General features: G+C 34.3%; 2 protein-coding genes across 2 annotated transcripts; one reads left to right on the forward strand and one right to left on the reverse strand.

Moving 5' to 3' along the window:
- Positions 334 to 2,598, forward strand: LOC109332937 (lectin-like). The gene is made up of 3 exons (XM_019568107.1): positions 334 to 917; positions 1,470 to 1,588; positions 2,023 to 2,598. The coding sequence occupies exons 1-3, from the start codon at positions 480 to 482 to the stop codon at positions 2,393 to 2,395; spliced, it is 930 nt and encodes a 309-aa protein (XP_019423652.1). The 5' UTR covers positions 334 to 479; the 3' UTR covers positions 2,396 to 2,598.
- On the reverse strand, positions 3,204 to 9,618 carry LOC109332936 (lecithin-cholesterol acyltransferase-like 4). Its single transcript, XM_019568106.1, has 11 exons — positions 9,166 to 9,618; positions 8,380 to 8,471; positions 8,172 to 8,290; positions 7,566 to 7,701; positions 7,365 to 7,416; positions 6,700 to 6,800; positions 5,779 to 5,961; positions 5,193 to 5,350; positions 4,983 to 5,037; positions 4,608 to 4,661; positions 3,204 to 3,834 (listed from the first exon to the last, which is right to left on the reverse strand). Exons 1-11 carry the CDS (start codon positions 9,383 to 9,385, stop codon positions 3,415 to 3,417), a joined length of 1,590 nt encoding a protein of 529 aa, XP_019423651.1. The 5' UTR covers positions 9,386 to 9,618; the 3' UTR covers positions 3,204 to 3,414.

Raw genomic sequence — 15,764 nt, forward strand, 5'->3', positions numbered from 1 at the left:
GAAGGCACCATCAATCAAAACTAACACTTGCCACTCCCTTATAGACTGTAGTTCCTATCTCTTAAAGGAAAGGAATCCTTCAGAGTCATCACAAGTATATGTTATGTTTTCCAAGCCTTTTCCGTTATCACATTACTCTTCAAAAACCAACTCGTAAACAGACTCTTACGGGCTAAAAATGATGCCCAAATTATAGTAGTTAATAGAGCAAGTGATGCCCAAATTACAATGTTAATAAAGTAACATATTCTGAAATTGTTTTCTACATCCCCTTTCTATCTATTTTATAATGAGATTGATTGCTTAGCCATTGTTGTATTCGGCTGCACTTTTGCTATACAAATAAAAGCATCTGATATCTTTTGGAATATACATTATTAAAAGAAATTGTAACAATAATGGCTATGAACTTAGTTGAGCTATAAAAGGAATTTTGTTCATAAGTTAGATCACTATAAACTTAGTGCACAGGAAGAGAAATGGGGGCTGAGTTTTCACAACCTGAGGCTTCTCAGCAGCAGCAACAACAACAACAACTATTACAACCACAGCAACAGCAACAATTGCAGCCGCAACAGCAACAGTTGCAGCCGCAACAGCAACAGCAGCAACGACAAAAGTCACAGCAAAAACAGCCTCAGCCACAGCTACAACCACTGTCAAATGAACAAAGCAGCAGGGGAGGATGGATAGTTTCACCTCAACGCGAGGTAAAACCTTATGCGAACAACACAAGGGAAGTTGTAAAACCAAGTGGAAGTCAATCCTCGACACCAGTGAAACCTGTGAAAGAAGCAAGTTTTCCACACAACTATGAAGAAATATTGAAGGATGCTGACTCACCAGTTGATAAATCTTCCAGGGATAAGCTGTGTGATCAACTATATGCTGGGGTCTTCTTAGACCGTAAAACTAAGGTAAGTTCAATAAGTTTAAGGATTTCCTTCTCCATATCCATAGGTGATCACACTTATTAAGAATGAATAGATATAAATTGAGTTGAATCTGAATAACAAGCTTACATTATAAATATTTGATTTATAAATGATCTGTAAGCTATTAGTCATAAGATTATTGAGACTATAATGAAGGAAAACAACATAATACAAAACAAGCTCTAAAAAATTAAACCTTGCCTTACTTTTCATACAGAATTTAATTTATATCCACTCATTAAGATCATCTAATCTTGTTCCAGACGCAATAGCCACTCATTTTCGGAAGTGGTTATAGTGTAAAGGTCATTTTTGCTTGGTAATTTTCATAATTCAGATCTCCTAAACAACTCTTCAACCCCATTTGACTTGACTTCATCCCAGGGCAGAATAAATACACAAGACAAGAAATGCAGTAGACAATAAATACCCTCATATGGTTACCTTGCAATCAATGGTTGAACCAATTTGGCACATGGAGTTCATTGTTTGAACAAATTTTCTTATGCTCTATTTTGTAATGATTATTTGCAGAAATACTGGTTAGACAAGAAGTCTAATGCCAACTGCTTCATGTTGTATGCAAAAGCACTTTCAATCACTTGGGCAGAAAATCAAAATTATTGGAAATGGTTACCTCAGAAAGAAGCAAGGTGTGCATATATATATGTTAAGAATGCAAAATATTTTCTGTCACTTGGAGATATTTCTCTGCAATCCTGCTAAAGGGAAAATGTATTATGAATAGGACTAGAAATAGAATCCATAACATAAAAGACTCCATATTAACATTTGTGACGATCCATGTGAACGATGAATACAGTAATTAGCTCTTTGACATTGCTAATTTTTTCTCTATTCAATTTAATTCCACTACACTAACTGCATGCACATAAGTTCGAACTAAACTTGAGGAAAATTGTTCACCAGATTAGATCCCATGTGAAAGACACGGAGGAGGTAATTATGATGTTAAACTTTGCCTTCATAACTTATGTCTAGTTAAACAAAATCTTATAACTCAGTTAAGCACATTCGTCTTAGACGATAATTCTAGTTCTAATTTGCGCAAGCTATGATTTTACAGTGGCACCATGACAGAGGTTGCAGAACTGAAAAGAGTTTGCTGGCTAGAAGTGCATGGAAAATTTGATACAAGAAAGCTTTCACCTGGAATCCTATATGAAGTGTCATTTGTTGTAATGTTGAAAGATCCAGCTCAAGGGTGGGAGGTACCAGTAAATGTTAGGCTTGTTCTTCCAGGAGGAAAGAAACAAGAACACAAGGAAAAATTAATCGACAAGTTAAGGATGCGCAAGATAGAGATTCCGGTTGGTGAGTTTGTTGCATCTGCAGGAGATAATGGCGGTGAGATGGAATTCTCTTTGTATGAATATGAAGGTGGTATGTGGAAGCAAGGGCTTGTCATTGAAGGTGTTACCATAAAACCAAAGAACTAAGACATAGACTAAAACAATGCTTCTCTCACATCTTGCATGCAGTGTGTAAGTGTGCATGAGTAGTATTAGTTTATAGATAATAAGAATTGTCTCTGTGATGTGTACTGAGAAATCTTATTTGCATGTATGGGCATAAAGCAAGCGTGCAAGGTTCAAGTCAAAAGTAGTATCAAAATGAAGAATAAGAGTTATACAGTTCAGTATAAGAGCGAATGTAAAAGCACCTAAATTATAATTATAATGTTATAACATATTTAAGTATATACATTGTAGTCATTGGGGAAAAGTATAGGTAGACTTTAATAGCATGCTGTATTTTTTTTGTTTTCTTATGACAATGAGGTTCCTCATCACTAGTTAAATTGAACTACGGGCCTTAACATGCTGTTGTTGAAAAGACATGTCAAAAATTAAATCATATTAACTCTTATTTGTTCACTTGAAATAGAATCTCTGAAAGTAAGTCTATACTCAAACCTCATTAAGGAACCTCGTATACTAAACCACTCTTTAGTTATTTTACTTCCCAAAAAGTTTAGCATGTGAAAGTGGGGTTTATTTGTTTGGCTACACATTATTAACCTGAACTACCTTTAGTTGTGTCACAATCTTCCTGCTATTATGATCAGACTACATGATGTTCTACAATTCTGACCCTGCATAATGTATGCTTGGATTTGTATAATTTTCTAGAATTTTCTTTACTTTTTTTTTGTAAGTTGAATTCTCCAAGAATAAACTAAAAACGAGGAAACAATGAATACGTATCTAAAAGACTTAGAAGGTATTAAGTATTAACATAACAGTGCAGACGAATAAATACTGAACTTATTAGATAGAAATGTCAGATATTATTCATTTTCATAACTTGATACGTGCGTAGACATTCATATTTCATATCATACATTTGTACATGAAGGAATATGGCAACATCATAGTGGAAATGTCCTTCTATATACAAGAGATGTCAACCACAAAGCTTGCAGAAAGTGTTCCCTCATATTTCATCAGAAACTGATTCATGAGGCATCAACTGAAACAGCTAAAGCATTCAGTTGAACATGGTGTTTACCATCTTTGCCAGGGTGAACAATGACGGTAGCATGAGCCTCAGAATAAGATTGATCGGCTGCTCCATGCGAAACCGACATGGAGCTCAAGGACGTTATACCAGCAGTATTATTGCTTTGGCCATCTTGGTCTTTGGAAATAATTTCCCACTCTTCTTTAAGGGATGCTACTTCCAGACCCTTCTCTTTGAAACTCTCCATTTCAAAAGCAGTGGGTAAAACCACATAATCATTGAGGGGATTGTAATAAGGATCTGGATCTCCAGCCTTCAGCCAGTGCTTGAGAATACGGAATAAATGAGGTTCACAAAGGATACCACGATGTTCACCAGGGATTCCGACCCTTGCCTCTGCATTGAGCCCATCAGCCTGCATTTTAATTAAGACAGAGCAGCTTAAACCCAAGGCAATATTATATGATGATAGGTTTAATCAAGGACATCTGAGAAGAAAGAATTGCAGAGGTACAATGATGCAGAATAGGATTAACAAGGAATTGGATCCTCTCATTTTAGATCCAAATATGACAAAAAGAGACAGATTGTGCAGGGTGGTGTGTCTCTCAAAAATAACAAGGTCATGTTAGGAACTAAACTGAGACATCCATATCAAATTATAAAATGACAGTACAAGTTCCACAATAGACTATAATAATTGTTGAGCGTCCCATAGTATGTCAGACCTTCAACTGACATGACCACCTATTACATTGCGATATCCTAGTTACAAGTTTAAGTTGGACATATGTAGCGCAAATTTAAAAAAGTACCCTTCAACTGTACTTTATGTGCAATTCAACCCCAAACTTCTGATTTGTGCAATTCACTCTCGTAATCTTACTAAATGTATATTTTATGGGGGTAAATTGTGCAAATAAAAAAGTTTATGGGCATCTATGAAAATTTTATGGGGATAAATTGTGCCAATTGAAACTCGAGTAAATTGAACAAGGTTTTCTGAAATTTATCCAATAGATAATAAAAGGTTTAATCAACCTGTACTCCGAACTTCCTTTCAGTCGCCCATAAAATCACATAGCAGTAGAGCTAATTGAACTAAAAGTAGTATAAAATTGTACATCTGAAAGTGACTTTACAAATCATCAATTTACATAAAGGTTATGCACAAGAAAGTTAGCAAACCTTTGCTGACTCTATTGGAACTGTTCCATCACCATCAACATATATGCATTTGGCCTGCATATTTAAGATACATAATAAAAAAGTTAGGCATGCCAACTGACGGAAAAATAACAAACCAATGCCTGGCTTCAAAAAAGTTGTTTTGGAATCTATTAACATTTCTAAACACATTTTTAATTAATTTGTTCAGCAAATACTAGAATAAATAAGGACAGACAAAAACACAAATGTAACATTTCTCATAAATAGAAGTATAGAAATATAGATAAAAGTTGTATTGTAAATTAGGAGAATTAATATTACATGCACTAAAGCATATGTTCTTTGCACATGCAACAAAAATTATACATTTGGTAAAATTACAAATGTAATGACCTGGAGACTATGTAGCTGTTGCAGATCTGGGACAGGCTTGCCCTCATTTCCATAGCTGCAGAATAGTAGTTATGTAAAGTGAGGGTCACATGGTTTCAAAAGAACTATTTATACCTACATGCACTAGACCATTCTTAATACATTTGATAAAATCCATATCGGAGGTAACCATGGCATTAAGCAAAGATACAGAATTGGTTAAGGCATTACCAAACACTGTGAGCTGTCCCAAGACTGGTCCCATAAATATTGTAAAATTTAACTTCCGAAGGAAGTTTGGCAGAAGACAGAATCTCCCATGTTTTATTTGCCCATTTCATGATCTCCAAGTTGAAGGGCAGCGGCAAATCCTTACCATCATAATTAACCTGGATATTGCAGATAGTTATGATCCATACCAATCTGATTAAGCTCTGTACCAGTAAACATCCTAGATAATAAAACTTAAATAAACAGCAGCACTTGTAGTTCTCAAATGTATTGATGTATTTTTAAAGTGCATGAAAAAAAAGGATAAGAAAAAAAGTAAGATTTCCTTAAACTTCAGAAGTGATCACATCGAGTGAAGTTCCAAGTTCAACTCTGTATGGAAAAGGCAAAGCTTCCATATATTAAATACACGGTTGTTTATTTTTCAAATTATGCATTGTTTCTCACTTTCTAGAATTTAATTGTTAAATACTCCAAACACCGGATTTAAATTATCAAATTCATTTTCATGGTAACATTGAAGATACTCAATTTTAAAAAAGTTTAACTAAGCTGCATGCCGACCAAGGTAGTGCTGGTAACTCACTGTGTTATTTGCAAGAGCTTCCTTCAAAATCTCAATGCTATCACCTGGTGGATATGACTCCAGAATTATATGAGATTTGCCATCAGAATCATGTTTCTCATGCCACAATTCCAGAAGAGGAATGTGTTGCCAATTAAAATTGGGAGAGCCCATCAGTTCATATAATGATGGACATTCAATCAGCTGTAACATTGTAACAAGCTTCAATAAACAATTCTACAATGTCTATTCAAATACCAAAAAAAAAGAAACTGAATCACAAAATGCATGTATAAAAAAATATCCACATGCAAGATTATGCTTAAGTAATGCAACAGAGAATACAGTCAATACATCACCCAACCATAATACGCTGGAAAATCCAAATAATGTAGTCAACAATATCAAATGATCATGCATGAAAGTGCAACCAAATAATCAAATAACTTGTACAAAACCATGAATAATAGCAGCCAAAATTATGTTTCATATGTTTGTCTACTGTAGTCACTGCATACTTCATGATTGTGAATTGTGATGACTAACATGGCTCTTCAAGCATTTGGGTCTTTGTTGGTTTAAGGACGATGTCATTCATATTTTCCGGTTTCTTCATACTGATTAATATACACGTAATCTAGGATTCTATTCCACACTAAAGTCTGTTACCAGCACCATAAAGTAAGGGTAAATCGCAAAGACAGTAAAATAAATACACTTTTACATTGTTACAAAGCACACAAATGTAAGAACTCAGCTCCCTCAAATTTCTGTATAGAACAGACAAATAGCATAGCATTAACAATAATAATAAAGATGATGGTGATGATATAATATACATTTAAAAACAGGGGGGGGGGCTCAGAGAAGTCTCCATAATAGGAGTTGTAGTAATAAGTGAACTCAAAACACAAATCCAAAAGACAAATAATTGATCTGTACCAACTGGTGCATGCTCCATTTGGAAATGAAAAAGTTCTGCTCCCATCCTTCCACAAACGACATGCCATTTAAAAGGGTAGAATTGACCATTCCAGGTGCACCTGCAGACCAATTTATAACTTCAATATGATGAACTTGCAATGGGAAAATATTTAAAAAAACCTCTGACTATATGAAACAATACAGATGATATAAAAAGCAATATTGAAGGCAACCAAAACATTTTTAATAAGTTTATATAGATGATATCAAATTATATATTGTTGTTAATAAGTTTAAAAGTTAAACATTTTTAAGGTAAAAACAAGTGACATGACAGTGAGATGACTGATCTAATAACTTTCAACATTTATTTTCTGCTTAATCTCTTTCACCATGCCACCATGGCATACACAACATGATAACCGACATCTCTTTTCCTTCTTAACTGTTATTGATATTAGAAAATCATTCCTTTATGCACATCAGTTGTGCATCAATTATTTAAATTTTAGGCGATAAAGAAAAGATGAAATTGCGTTCTTCAAATATATTTGACAAGGAAAATAAATTTCTAAGAGCCCAGGATTAACAATTTTAATGAAATACTAGACGAAGCATTTCCATCCAATTTCTTTAATTTATACTTCTGGACTTCTAAGAAAATATAGAATAGAATTACTTGCCCTGGAATGGCGCACAAATCGCAATCCAATTCTTAACATATTTCTCAAAAATCTGCACGGTGAAAAGAGAACATAATTGTAGACTTTACCTTTTAGCAGTAAATAAACTCCAAGATATAAATTGACAGATAGAAATGAAAAGGTTATAGGAAGCTTCAAAACAAAATTAAACTGATTTGAGAAGGTTAATGGATATGTTACATCACTATGCAGGCCCATGAAACATTTCACCAAAAGACCGCCCATAGAATGACTTATAATGTCTATCTTTTTCCCTCCAGCAGCATTATACACTGATTCTAACTTTGCAGCCAACCGATCCATTGTTTCCTGTAACCTGAATGAAAATAAATACACAATTGTTACAGAAATCACTATCATTTTGATTATGAGCAAGTATTTGGTATATACATTATCCTCAGAACTGTGAGAAACCATACCACCAGGAAACTAATACCCAACACATACGATAGAAAGATAGCAATTTAGATTAACAATTTGCAGAATTACAGTCCACTTCAGGCTATGCTAGTTTGCCAGATGATGGCCATTTAAAATCCTTTTGTAAAAAATCATGAATTATACAAATAGTCAGTAAAAATACTATGGAGAATCAATTTCATTATTTAAATGAGAAAGCTTATATTCTGACTCGGAAAGATAAAATAAAATAATCTCATTAAACGTACAGATTTCAAGAGTGGAGAGTTTAAAGTTTTTAAAATTCCATTATTTTGGGTTGAGAAGAGAAGAAAATGATTTCCAGTCTTTTTCAAGTTCGGCAAAAAATTAAAACTAATTAGTTACCTGTTGCTTTGGCGAAAATCATACCCAAAGCCAAAAAGTGTCTTTCCTTCTTGATACCCCCATTTAAGCATTTGAATGATCAGGTCATGGAAGTAATACACAGACTCATATCCAATTAACTGCACCACAAAATTTATATAGGGTTTGAGATCCAATTTTTTAACCATGTAAACTGCAGTACACACAAATCAGTTTAAAACAAGCATACCAAGTCAGGGTCCAAAATATCAAGTGCATAGAGCCCATTCCGATCTTCGGGAACGGTAATTCTTGTATTTGGATCCAAAGATTCAGTTTTCCCTAGGTTCAGAAAAAAGTAATAAAGATGTTAATCTTTCCATATTCACAGTCTCTCATCACAAACTCTTAAGTGTAAACACCAACTCAATGGTTATATAAAGAAATAAATACACTAAGCAGATATGGTAGGACAAAGCACGGTCCTTAATCACATAACAATCCTACAATCATAAATTTTCTTCACTGTCTCATAACAATCATTCATCATTATTTTTTTACAAAAATTAAAGTAAAAAACAAGCGACACAATGCAAAAGGCTCCCTTTGTAGGGTATAGGGAGGGTAATTATCACAACCTTACCAGGCAGCCGGGGAGGTTTTTTTTTTCAAATGCAATTTGCATTTTTTCATGTAAAACATAAAAAATAAAATTAAAAAAATGATAAAAATAGTAACATAATCATAATATTCATAAAGTTTCTTTTATCCGATAATATTTGTATTAGCTTATTATTGTTCAAAACAGTTTATCATCAAAATCTTACCAACAAGGTTACTGAAATGGGGAATTGATTTTTCCCGACAAATTTAATCAAAACCAAACATACATGAGGTATATAAAAAAATATATAATAACTAAACAAATAGCATAATTTTAACTTACACTACCTTAAATTATAAACTTTTTTCTCTTAATTTTGTGATCAACCATAAATCTAAAATATATAAACAAATAAAAACAAGGTTGGTTTACCAGTAGAAGGATCATAACGTGACCAAAGCTTGGTTTTCAACTTATACTCAGCTGAGAGGAAACGAACCCAAACGCGTTCTTCGGTGCCGTTTTGATCATCTACAGCATTCAACATAGAACCACCAATCCCAGGCACCAATAACACAGGGTTGAGATCATGATTCACATATGGCTGTTGTTCCTTTGTCTTTCTTATGAAACTGAACCGTAGGATCGTCATAAGAAGATGAAATTGAAAACCCTAACAACAATGGAATGATCTGGTTGTGAAATTTAGGAATTTTTCTGGAATTGAGAAGGTTGAGTGGAAATTGGATTAGGATTTTGAAGAAGTTGGGGATTAGGGTTTGGGATTTGGGAAAGGTGTTGCGTGGTGTCGGGTTTGACTATGCCAGCATTGCTTTCAAATTTCAATGGAAGCAGATAGGAAAGGAAAAAGACAATAACGTGTTAAAAATGACCAAATATAATTGAATTGAATTTGTTATTCAACATTAAATACTTGCCAACTTTTATGGCTGAAATAAATAAAGTTGTTACTTGTTTCAATGATCAGGGTCTTTTATTGTAACCACATGAGTGTGACCTCAATTTTTTATTATAAAAAAAATACCTTTTATTAAATTTTCACCAATAAAACCGGTAATTGTATTTAATTATTAATCTTTTAATATAAATATATTCTTTTTAATTAATCACATAAAGTAAGACACTTTCTGTCAGAAAAAAATGATCTACCTTTAATAACACTCCAGGACATAGACAAGTGGGGGGAAATCAAATAATGCAAAGTGTTGTGAAAAGGGTGAGTTGCATATTCTCGTTTTGGGCCGAAGCCTGCCTATTATCATTTCTGAAAGATGTTCTATCATACTTTCCAATTTCCTGGCCTGCTTACCCAACCTCAATGTAGCTCAGAGTATAAAATTATGCCGTTTATATTATGATAATAATTTATCATAACTAAAATAAAATTTCATATTATGTGATAGAATAATCTATTACAACTAATCAGCTAGTTAGTTAAGTTAACTGTAATTAGTTACTCGGGTTTTGAGTTAGTTACTTTATTAATGAACTTATATTTCAAATGCAAGACAAGATATTTTGTACAAAATAGTTAGTAGTTTCGGTATCAATGGGACATTGGTTTAATGATATAAGTCCACACTAAATTTTTGAGTTGAATATCTTCTTATTGTAAACATCACTTGTTAAAATAGCAACCCAAGATGGATTAATTACTTCTTAGATAAACTTTGGTTAACTAAAAGGAGAAATTGGTCTTTATATGAAACTGAAACATTTGGTCCATTTTTCCTTACCTTCTTCATTCTATAAGTTCAAATGGCCAAATCATAGATATTCAGAGAGGAGCTACATTGTGTGGTGATAAGTGTGAAATTATAGTACATTTGCATTGTATTTAACTTGCATTTTAGGACATAATTAGGACTTCATGATTGTTTTTAGCTTTTATTTCTCTTTGTTCGGGTTGAGCGGATGTTTTTAGCTATGTTATGCAGTTTGGATGGATTAAAGCAAAAAGGAGTAGAGATTGGGTGCAAGAAGATTGAATTCAGTGTTGAGGCTATGCGAAGAACAATTGAAGGACGAAAAGAAGTCATATATGTTATATTATATTCCTATTTTTTAGATTTGTTTTGTTGCCCTTAACCCAATATTTTGTAATTATGATAAATAATGGTTCTCCCTCAAGGATTTGACACATTCTTTACATTATAATTCTCAAATTTAGAATTTGAGATTCTCTTCTACATCATGAGTGAGTAATTCCCTTTGTTTCTAGGATTGGGGCTATGCCCTTTTATATTCAATAAATACTTGTTCTTACTTCTATTTTATTGAGTTTTATGATTTGAATCATTAAACTGAGTTTTATTCATGTGAGTTGTCTGACTAACAAATTACACCTTTTAGATACATTGGGGAAGGACTGAGAGGTGAACCCAACTATCCGACCATTCAGTTATTCAAACTAGAATTCTAATTCATGATAGTAGTATTAGGATTCTCGGGGGGTTTTTGGAATTCACCTTGGGTTGCTACGAAGCGATTGGATAGAAAGATCCCAGTAAAGGATTTGATTGATAATCGTACCACGAGAGTAGGCGCGACTTCAATTGAGTACACATGTCGGAGCTCGAGAGAGGATATGATATAAACCAGGGGGGCAACCTATGATTATGGAGGACAATCTTACAAGTAAGAAAGCCACTTGGAGCCCACATTCTTGGAAGGAAATTATAATAGTTTTTAGTTATTATTTTCAATAAATTGAGATTTTATTCTCATGGGTAGTCTTAGGATTTATTTTAGTCTTAGGGTTTATTTTAATTATTATCTAAGTATTTATTAATCTTCATTAAAATCATGTAATATGAGGGTTGAGAATGTATTTATTTCCTTGTAACATGGTCCAATAGTGGCCAAGGAATTATGTACTAGAATGGCACGTGGAAACATCATAAAAAATCGTGCATCCACCTTTGAAAGGTCATGAAGACATCATGAAATCTTACCTATTTTGGAAGAGCACGTGGGGATCTTCTAAGGCAAATACCAAGGGATCATCAAACCATGGAATTTGTTTCCTAATCCAAACAAATCAGATTGGAATGCCATCAAGGAGGTCCAAAACTTTCCTTATGTGAGGATGGCGTGTAAATGCAAGGGAATCCATTCAAAAACTTTCCTTATTCAAGATTAGCACATGTGGGAATTAGGCCAAGGCAATCAGAATTCAAATCATCTCCAAATCATGAAAAAACTTTCCTTATTCAAGATTAGCACATGTGGGATTTAGGCCAAGGCAATCAGAATTCAAATCTTCTCCAAATCATGAAGATAATGGCAAGCTTTAAAAACTTACCAAATTGAGATTTACACATGTGGGAATTCGGCCAAGGCAACTACAACACCCAAGCAACCGAATTCTCCTATTAGGAAGAAACAGAGGGAAAGTAGCCAACCAAGAACAGCCTCATATGGAAAGAATTTCATGAGCATTAATCCTCATCAAAGTGCTCCACACGTTTTTTATTTGAATCAATAAGGTAGTTGAATGCAAATCAATGCAATTTACTCACTCATTCATGTTGAATCAATGCTTGGCCTATATGTAACCGAATTGCCTTATGAATAAAACAATTTCAGATTTTAGTTGGATAATTTTCCATTGCTAGTTGAGATTTCTCCTAGTTTCTTGGTTGAACCAAGGCCCTTTTTCTTATCAAGGTTCCTTTCCTTGTGGCGAAATTCCTTAGGCTTATCAAGCATCCAGCTTGTGGCGCCTCCACCCTTCATTCTTATCCATTTTCTTTTATCCAAACACAAAAATAAAAATACAAAAAAAATATATACAAAATCGTGCCTATATACAATACACTTATTCCATATGCATTTCATCCAATTTTCATACACAAAAACGTTGACATTAATAAAAAAATTCTATTCCGCGAGTCCAATTAAGTTTCAAGCAAGAACGATCGGCAAAGAAAGCAAACCACCCCTGGAGGTTCGCATCAATAACACATATGAAAGAGCAATTCACCCTCACAACTTAAAGTTCATGAAAAGAAGCAAAACAATGATTTGTGAGTGTAAAGGCGGTACAAACAATGGCTGAACGAGATGAAAACCACTTCGCGACTATGCAGCCCCTAATGCTCGTAGTTCACGTCCTGAAATAATTCGCCCAGCTATTCAGGCAGAGAACTTTTCTTTGCCATCTGTTCTGATCCAAATGGTGATGCAAAACCAATTTTGAGGTGGAGCTCATGAAGATCCTAATGCACATATTGATCAGTTCTTGAAATTATCTAAGATAGTGAGGATTCATGGGGCTTCTGAAGATGTTATCCGTCTCCGCATGTTTTCATATTCCCTAAGAGACAGATCTAAGACGTGGCTAAGGAATCAAAATGCTGAAATTCAAGCAACATGGCGAACTTTGGATGAGGATTTTCTCAAAAAATACTTTCCTCCTTCCAAAACTGTGCACTATAGGCACCTCATCCAGAACTTTAGTCAAAGAGATGAGGAGTCAATTGCTCAAGCTTAGGAAAGATTAAATGAGTTGACTGAAGTTTGCTCTCATCATGGTATTCCACCTTGGATGCTGGTTCAGAACTTCTACATTGAGCTAGACTTTCCATCACAATAACTATTGGACTCTTCAGCAGGTGGTGCCTTTATGTGCAAAGGAATTGATGATGCTTCAAAGATCATAGAGAATGTGGTTTCTAATCATCACCAATGGGCGAATGAGAGGATACACCATCCAAGAAGAGACACTGGTGCACAATATTCATGCAATCAGATGGAGAAGGTAATTTCCATGCTGCAGGACCTTTCTCAAAGGTTTGGAAAGCTAGAAAAGTATCATGTTAATGCTATTGGGTCTACTGCAACATGTGAGTGGTGTGGAGCAAAAGGACATGAGTGGTGTGAATGCAAACACTTCACTGAACCTGAACATGGAGCATTGACTAATGAACAACCTGAATCATACAACTACTATGACTACAAGGAGATGAACGGACAACAATTCCACCCACCATACAGGTAGAACAATCCCAACCTTTCTTGGAGAAGCAACAACACTTTGAATCATCAATATTAGGATGGACCAGGTAACAGGAAACCTCCAACAAGGTTTTCGCAGGTACAATCTTCTTCTATTGATCCTACTCTTGAAACATTAATGGAAGGTCATAAAAAATTGCTTGCTAACCAAAATAAATTTCATGAAGATCAAGTCATGATTAATAAAAGTTTTTCAAACATGCTCAATGATTTGAATTATAAAACAAAAAACATGTCCATCCATGGTAAAATGTTGGAAACACAAATTACCCAACAAGCTAGTAATCATAATAGACAAATAGGCATGTTTCCAGGACAGCAAAAAAAAATCCAAATAATGAACATTGTAAAGCTGTCAAATTAAGGAGTGAAAAGGAACTAAGTGATATTCCCCAATTTAGAAAAAATGCACAAGTGGAAGAGGAACATATTGAGACACAACCCCCTGAAGATGAGCAAAATTTTGAAAAAATGTCTAAGTATCTAGCTCTACCACCATATGTACCACCAGTTCCTTTTTCCCAAAGATTAGCAAAGGAAAAATTAGAAATGAAATTTGGGAAAATTTTGGATATTCTTACGAAATTATATATCAGCTTACCCTTCACTGAGGCACTGCAGGAGATGCCTGCATACACAAAATTTCTTAAGGATATTTTATCTAAAAAAGAAGACTAGAGGATTATGAAACAATCGCTTTAACTGAAGAGTGCAGTGCTTTAAATCAAAATAAATTACCTCCTAAATTAAAAGATCCTGGTAGTTTTTCTATCCCATGTTTAATTGGAAATACTAGTTTTGATCACGCCTTATGTGACTTAGGAGCAAGTGTGAGTCTCATGCCCTTATCTGTGTGCAAAAAGTTGGAAGTGGACGAACTAAAACCTACTACTATATCANTTTGATCATGCCTTATGTGACTTGGGGGCAAGTGTGAGTCTCATGCCTTTATCCGTGTGCAAAAAATTAGAAGTGGGTGAACTAAAACCCACTACTATATCACTTCAATTAGCGGGTAGGTTAGTTAAATTCCCTATAGGCATTTTGGAGGATGTTCCTATCAAATCCCAATCATACTAGGTAAACCCTTTTTGGCTACTCCTAATGTTATAATTGATGTAAATAATGGAAAACTTTCCCTAAGCATATGTGATGAAAAAGTTGTATTTGATATTGCTAAATCTATTAAACAACCTTCTCTTAAGGATTCATATTTGAGAGTTGATATGCTGAATCAAGTTGTGAAAGAGGAAGCAGCTAGAGTGCAATCTAAGGATCCCTTAGAGAGATGCATAGTAGATGGTGACACTTCAAACGTTGATGAGGAAGTGGCTGAGATTATTGAATTTTTGAATGCAAGTCCAACACTTCCCCACAACCCGCAAGATGAGACCTTGAAGGTAATGCCCAAATATGAAGATTGGGAGGAGGAGAAAACACCTAAAATTGAATTAAAAAGCCTCCCCTCCACCCTCAGGTATGAATTTCTTGGACCTAATTCATCTTATCTAGTTGTTGTTAATGCTAAATTAAATAAATTGGAAACTAAAAAATTGCTAAGGGTCATGAGAATGCACAGGAAAGTAATAGGATACACATTGAATGATATAAAAGGTATAAACCCTTCTTTTTGCATGCATAGAATTTTCATGGAACCTAACCATACAACTTCAATTGAAAACCAGAGGAGACTAAATCTTAATATGAAAGAAGTGGTTAGGAAAGAAGTGCTGAAACTTTTAGATGTTGGGGTAATATATCATATATCTGATAGTAAATGGGTGAGCCCAGTTCATGTGGTTCCTAAAAGGGAGGATTGACTGTTGTGAAAAATGAGAAAAATGAATTAATACCAACTAGAACAGTCACATGTTGGAGAATGTGCGTTGATTATAGAAAATTAAACACAACCACTAGGAAAGATCACTTCTCTCTCTCATTCATTGATCAAATGTTTGAAAGGCATGCTACACATGAATATTTCTGCTATT

Source organism: Lupinus angustifolius, chromosome LG18 (assembly GCF_001865875.1).
Source record: "Lupinus angustifolius cultivar Tanjil chromosome LG18, LupAngTanjil_v1.0, whole genome shotgun sequence".
Taxonomy (NCBI): domain Eukaryota; kingdom Viridiplantae; phylum Streptophyta; class Magnoliopsida; order Fabales; family Fabaceae; genus Lupinus; species Lupinus angustifolius.

Bases quoted from the DNA above. Each gene is read 5' to 3' on its own strand.
- LOC109332936 (XM_019568106.1), bottom strand. From the start codon at position 9,385: ATGACGATCCTACGGTTCAGTTTCATAAGAAAGACAAAGGAACAACAG. The intron at 7,417-7,565 runs GTAACATATCCA...TTCACCGTGCAG, and splicing joins TCATGGGCCTGCATAGTGAT to ATTTTTGAGAAATATGTTAA. The intron at 5,962-6,699 runs GTACAGATCAAT...ACAATGTTACAG, and splicing joins AATGGAGCATGCACCAGTTG to CTGATTGAATGTCCATCATT.
- LOC109332937 (XM_019568107.1), top strand. From the start codon at position 480: ATGGGGGCTGAGTTTTCACAACCTGAGGCTTCTCAGCAGCAGCAACAA. The intron at 918-1,469 runs GTAAGTTCAATA...GATTATTTGCAG, and splicing joins TCTTAGACCGTAAAACTAAG to AAATACTGGTTAGACAAGAA. The intron at 1,589-2,022 runs GTGTGCATATAT...ATGATTTTACAG, and splicing joins TTACCTCAGAAAGAAGCAAG to TGGCACCATGACAGAGGTTG.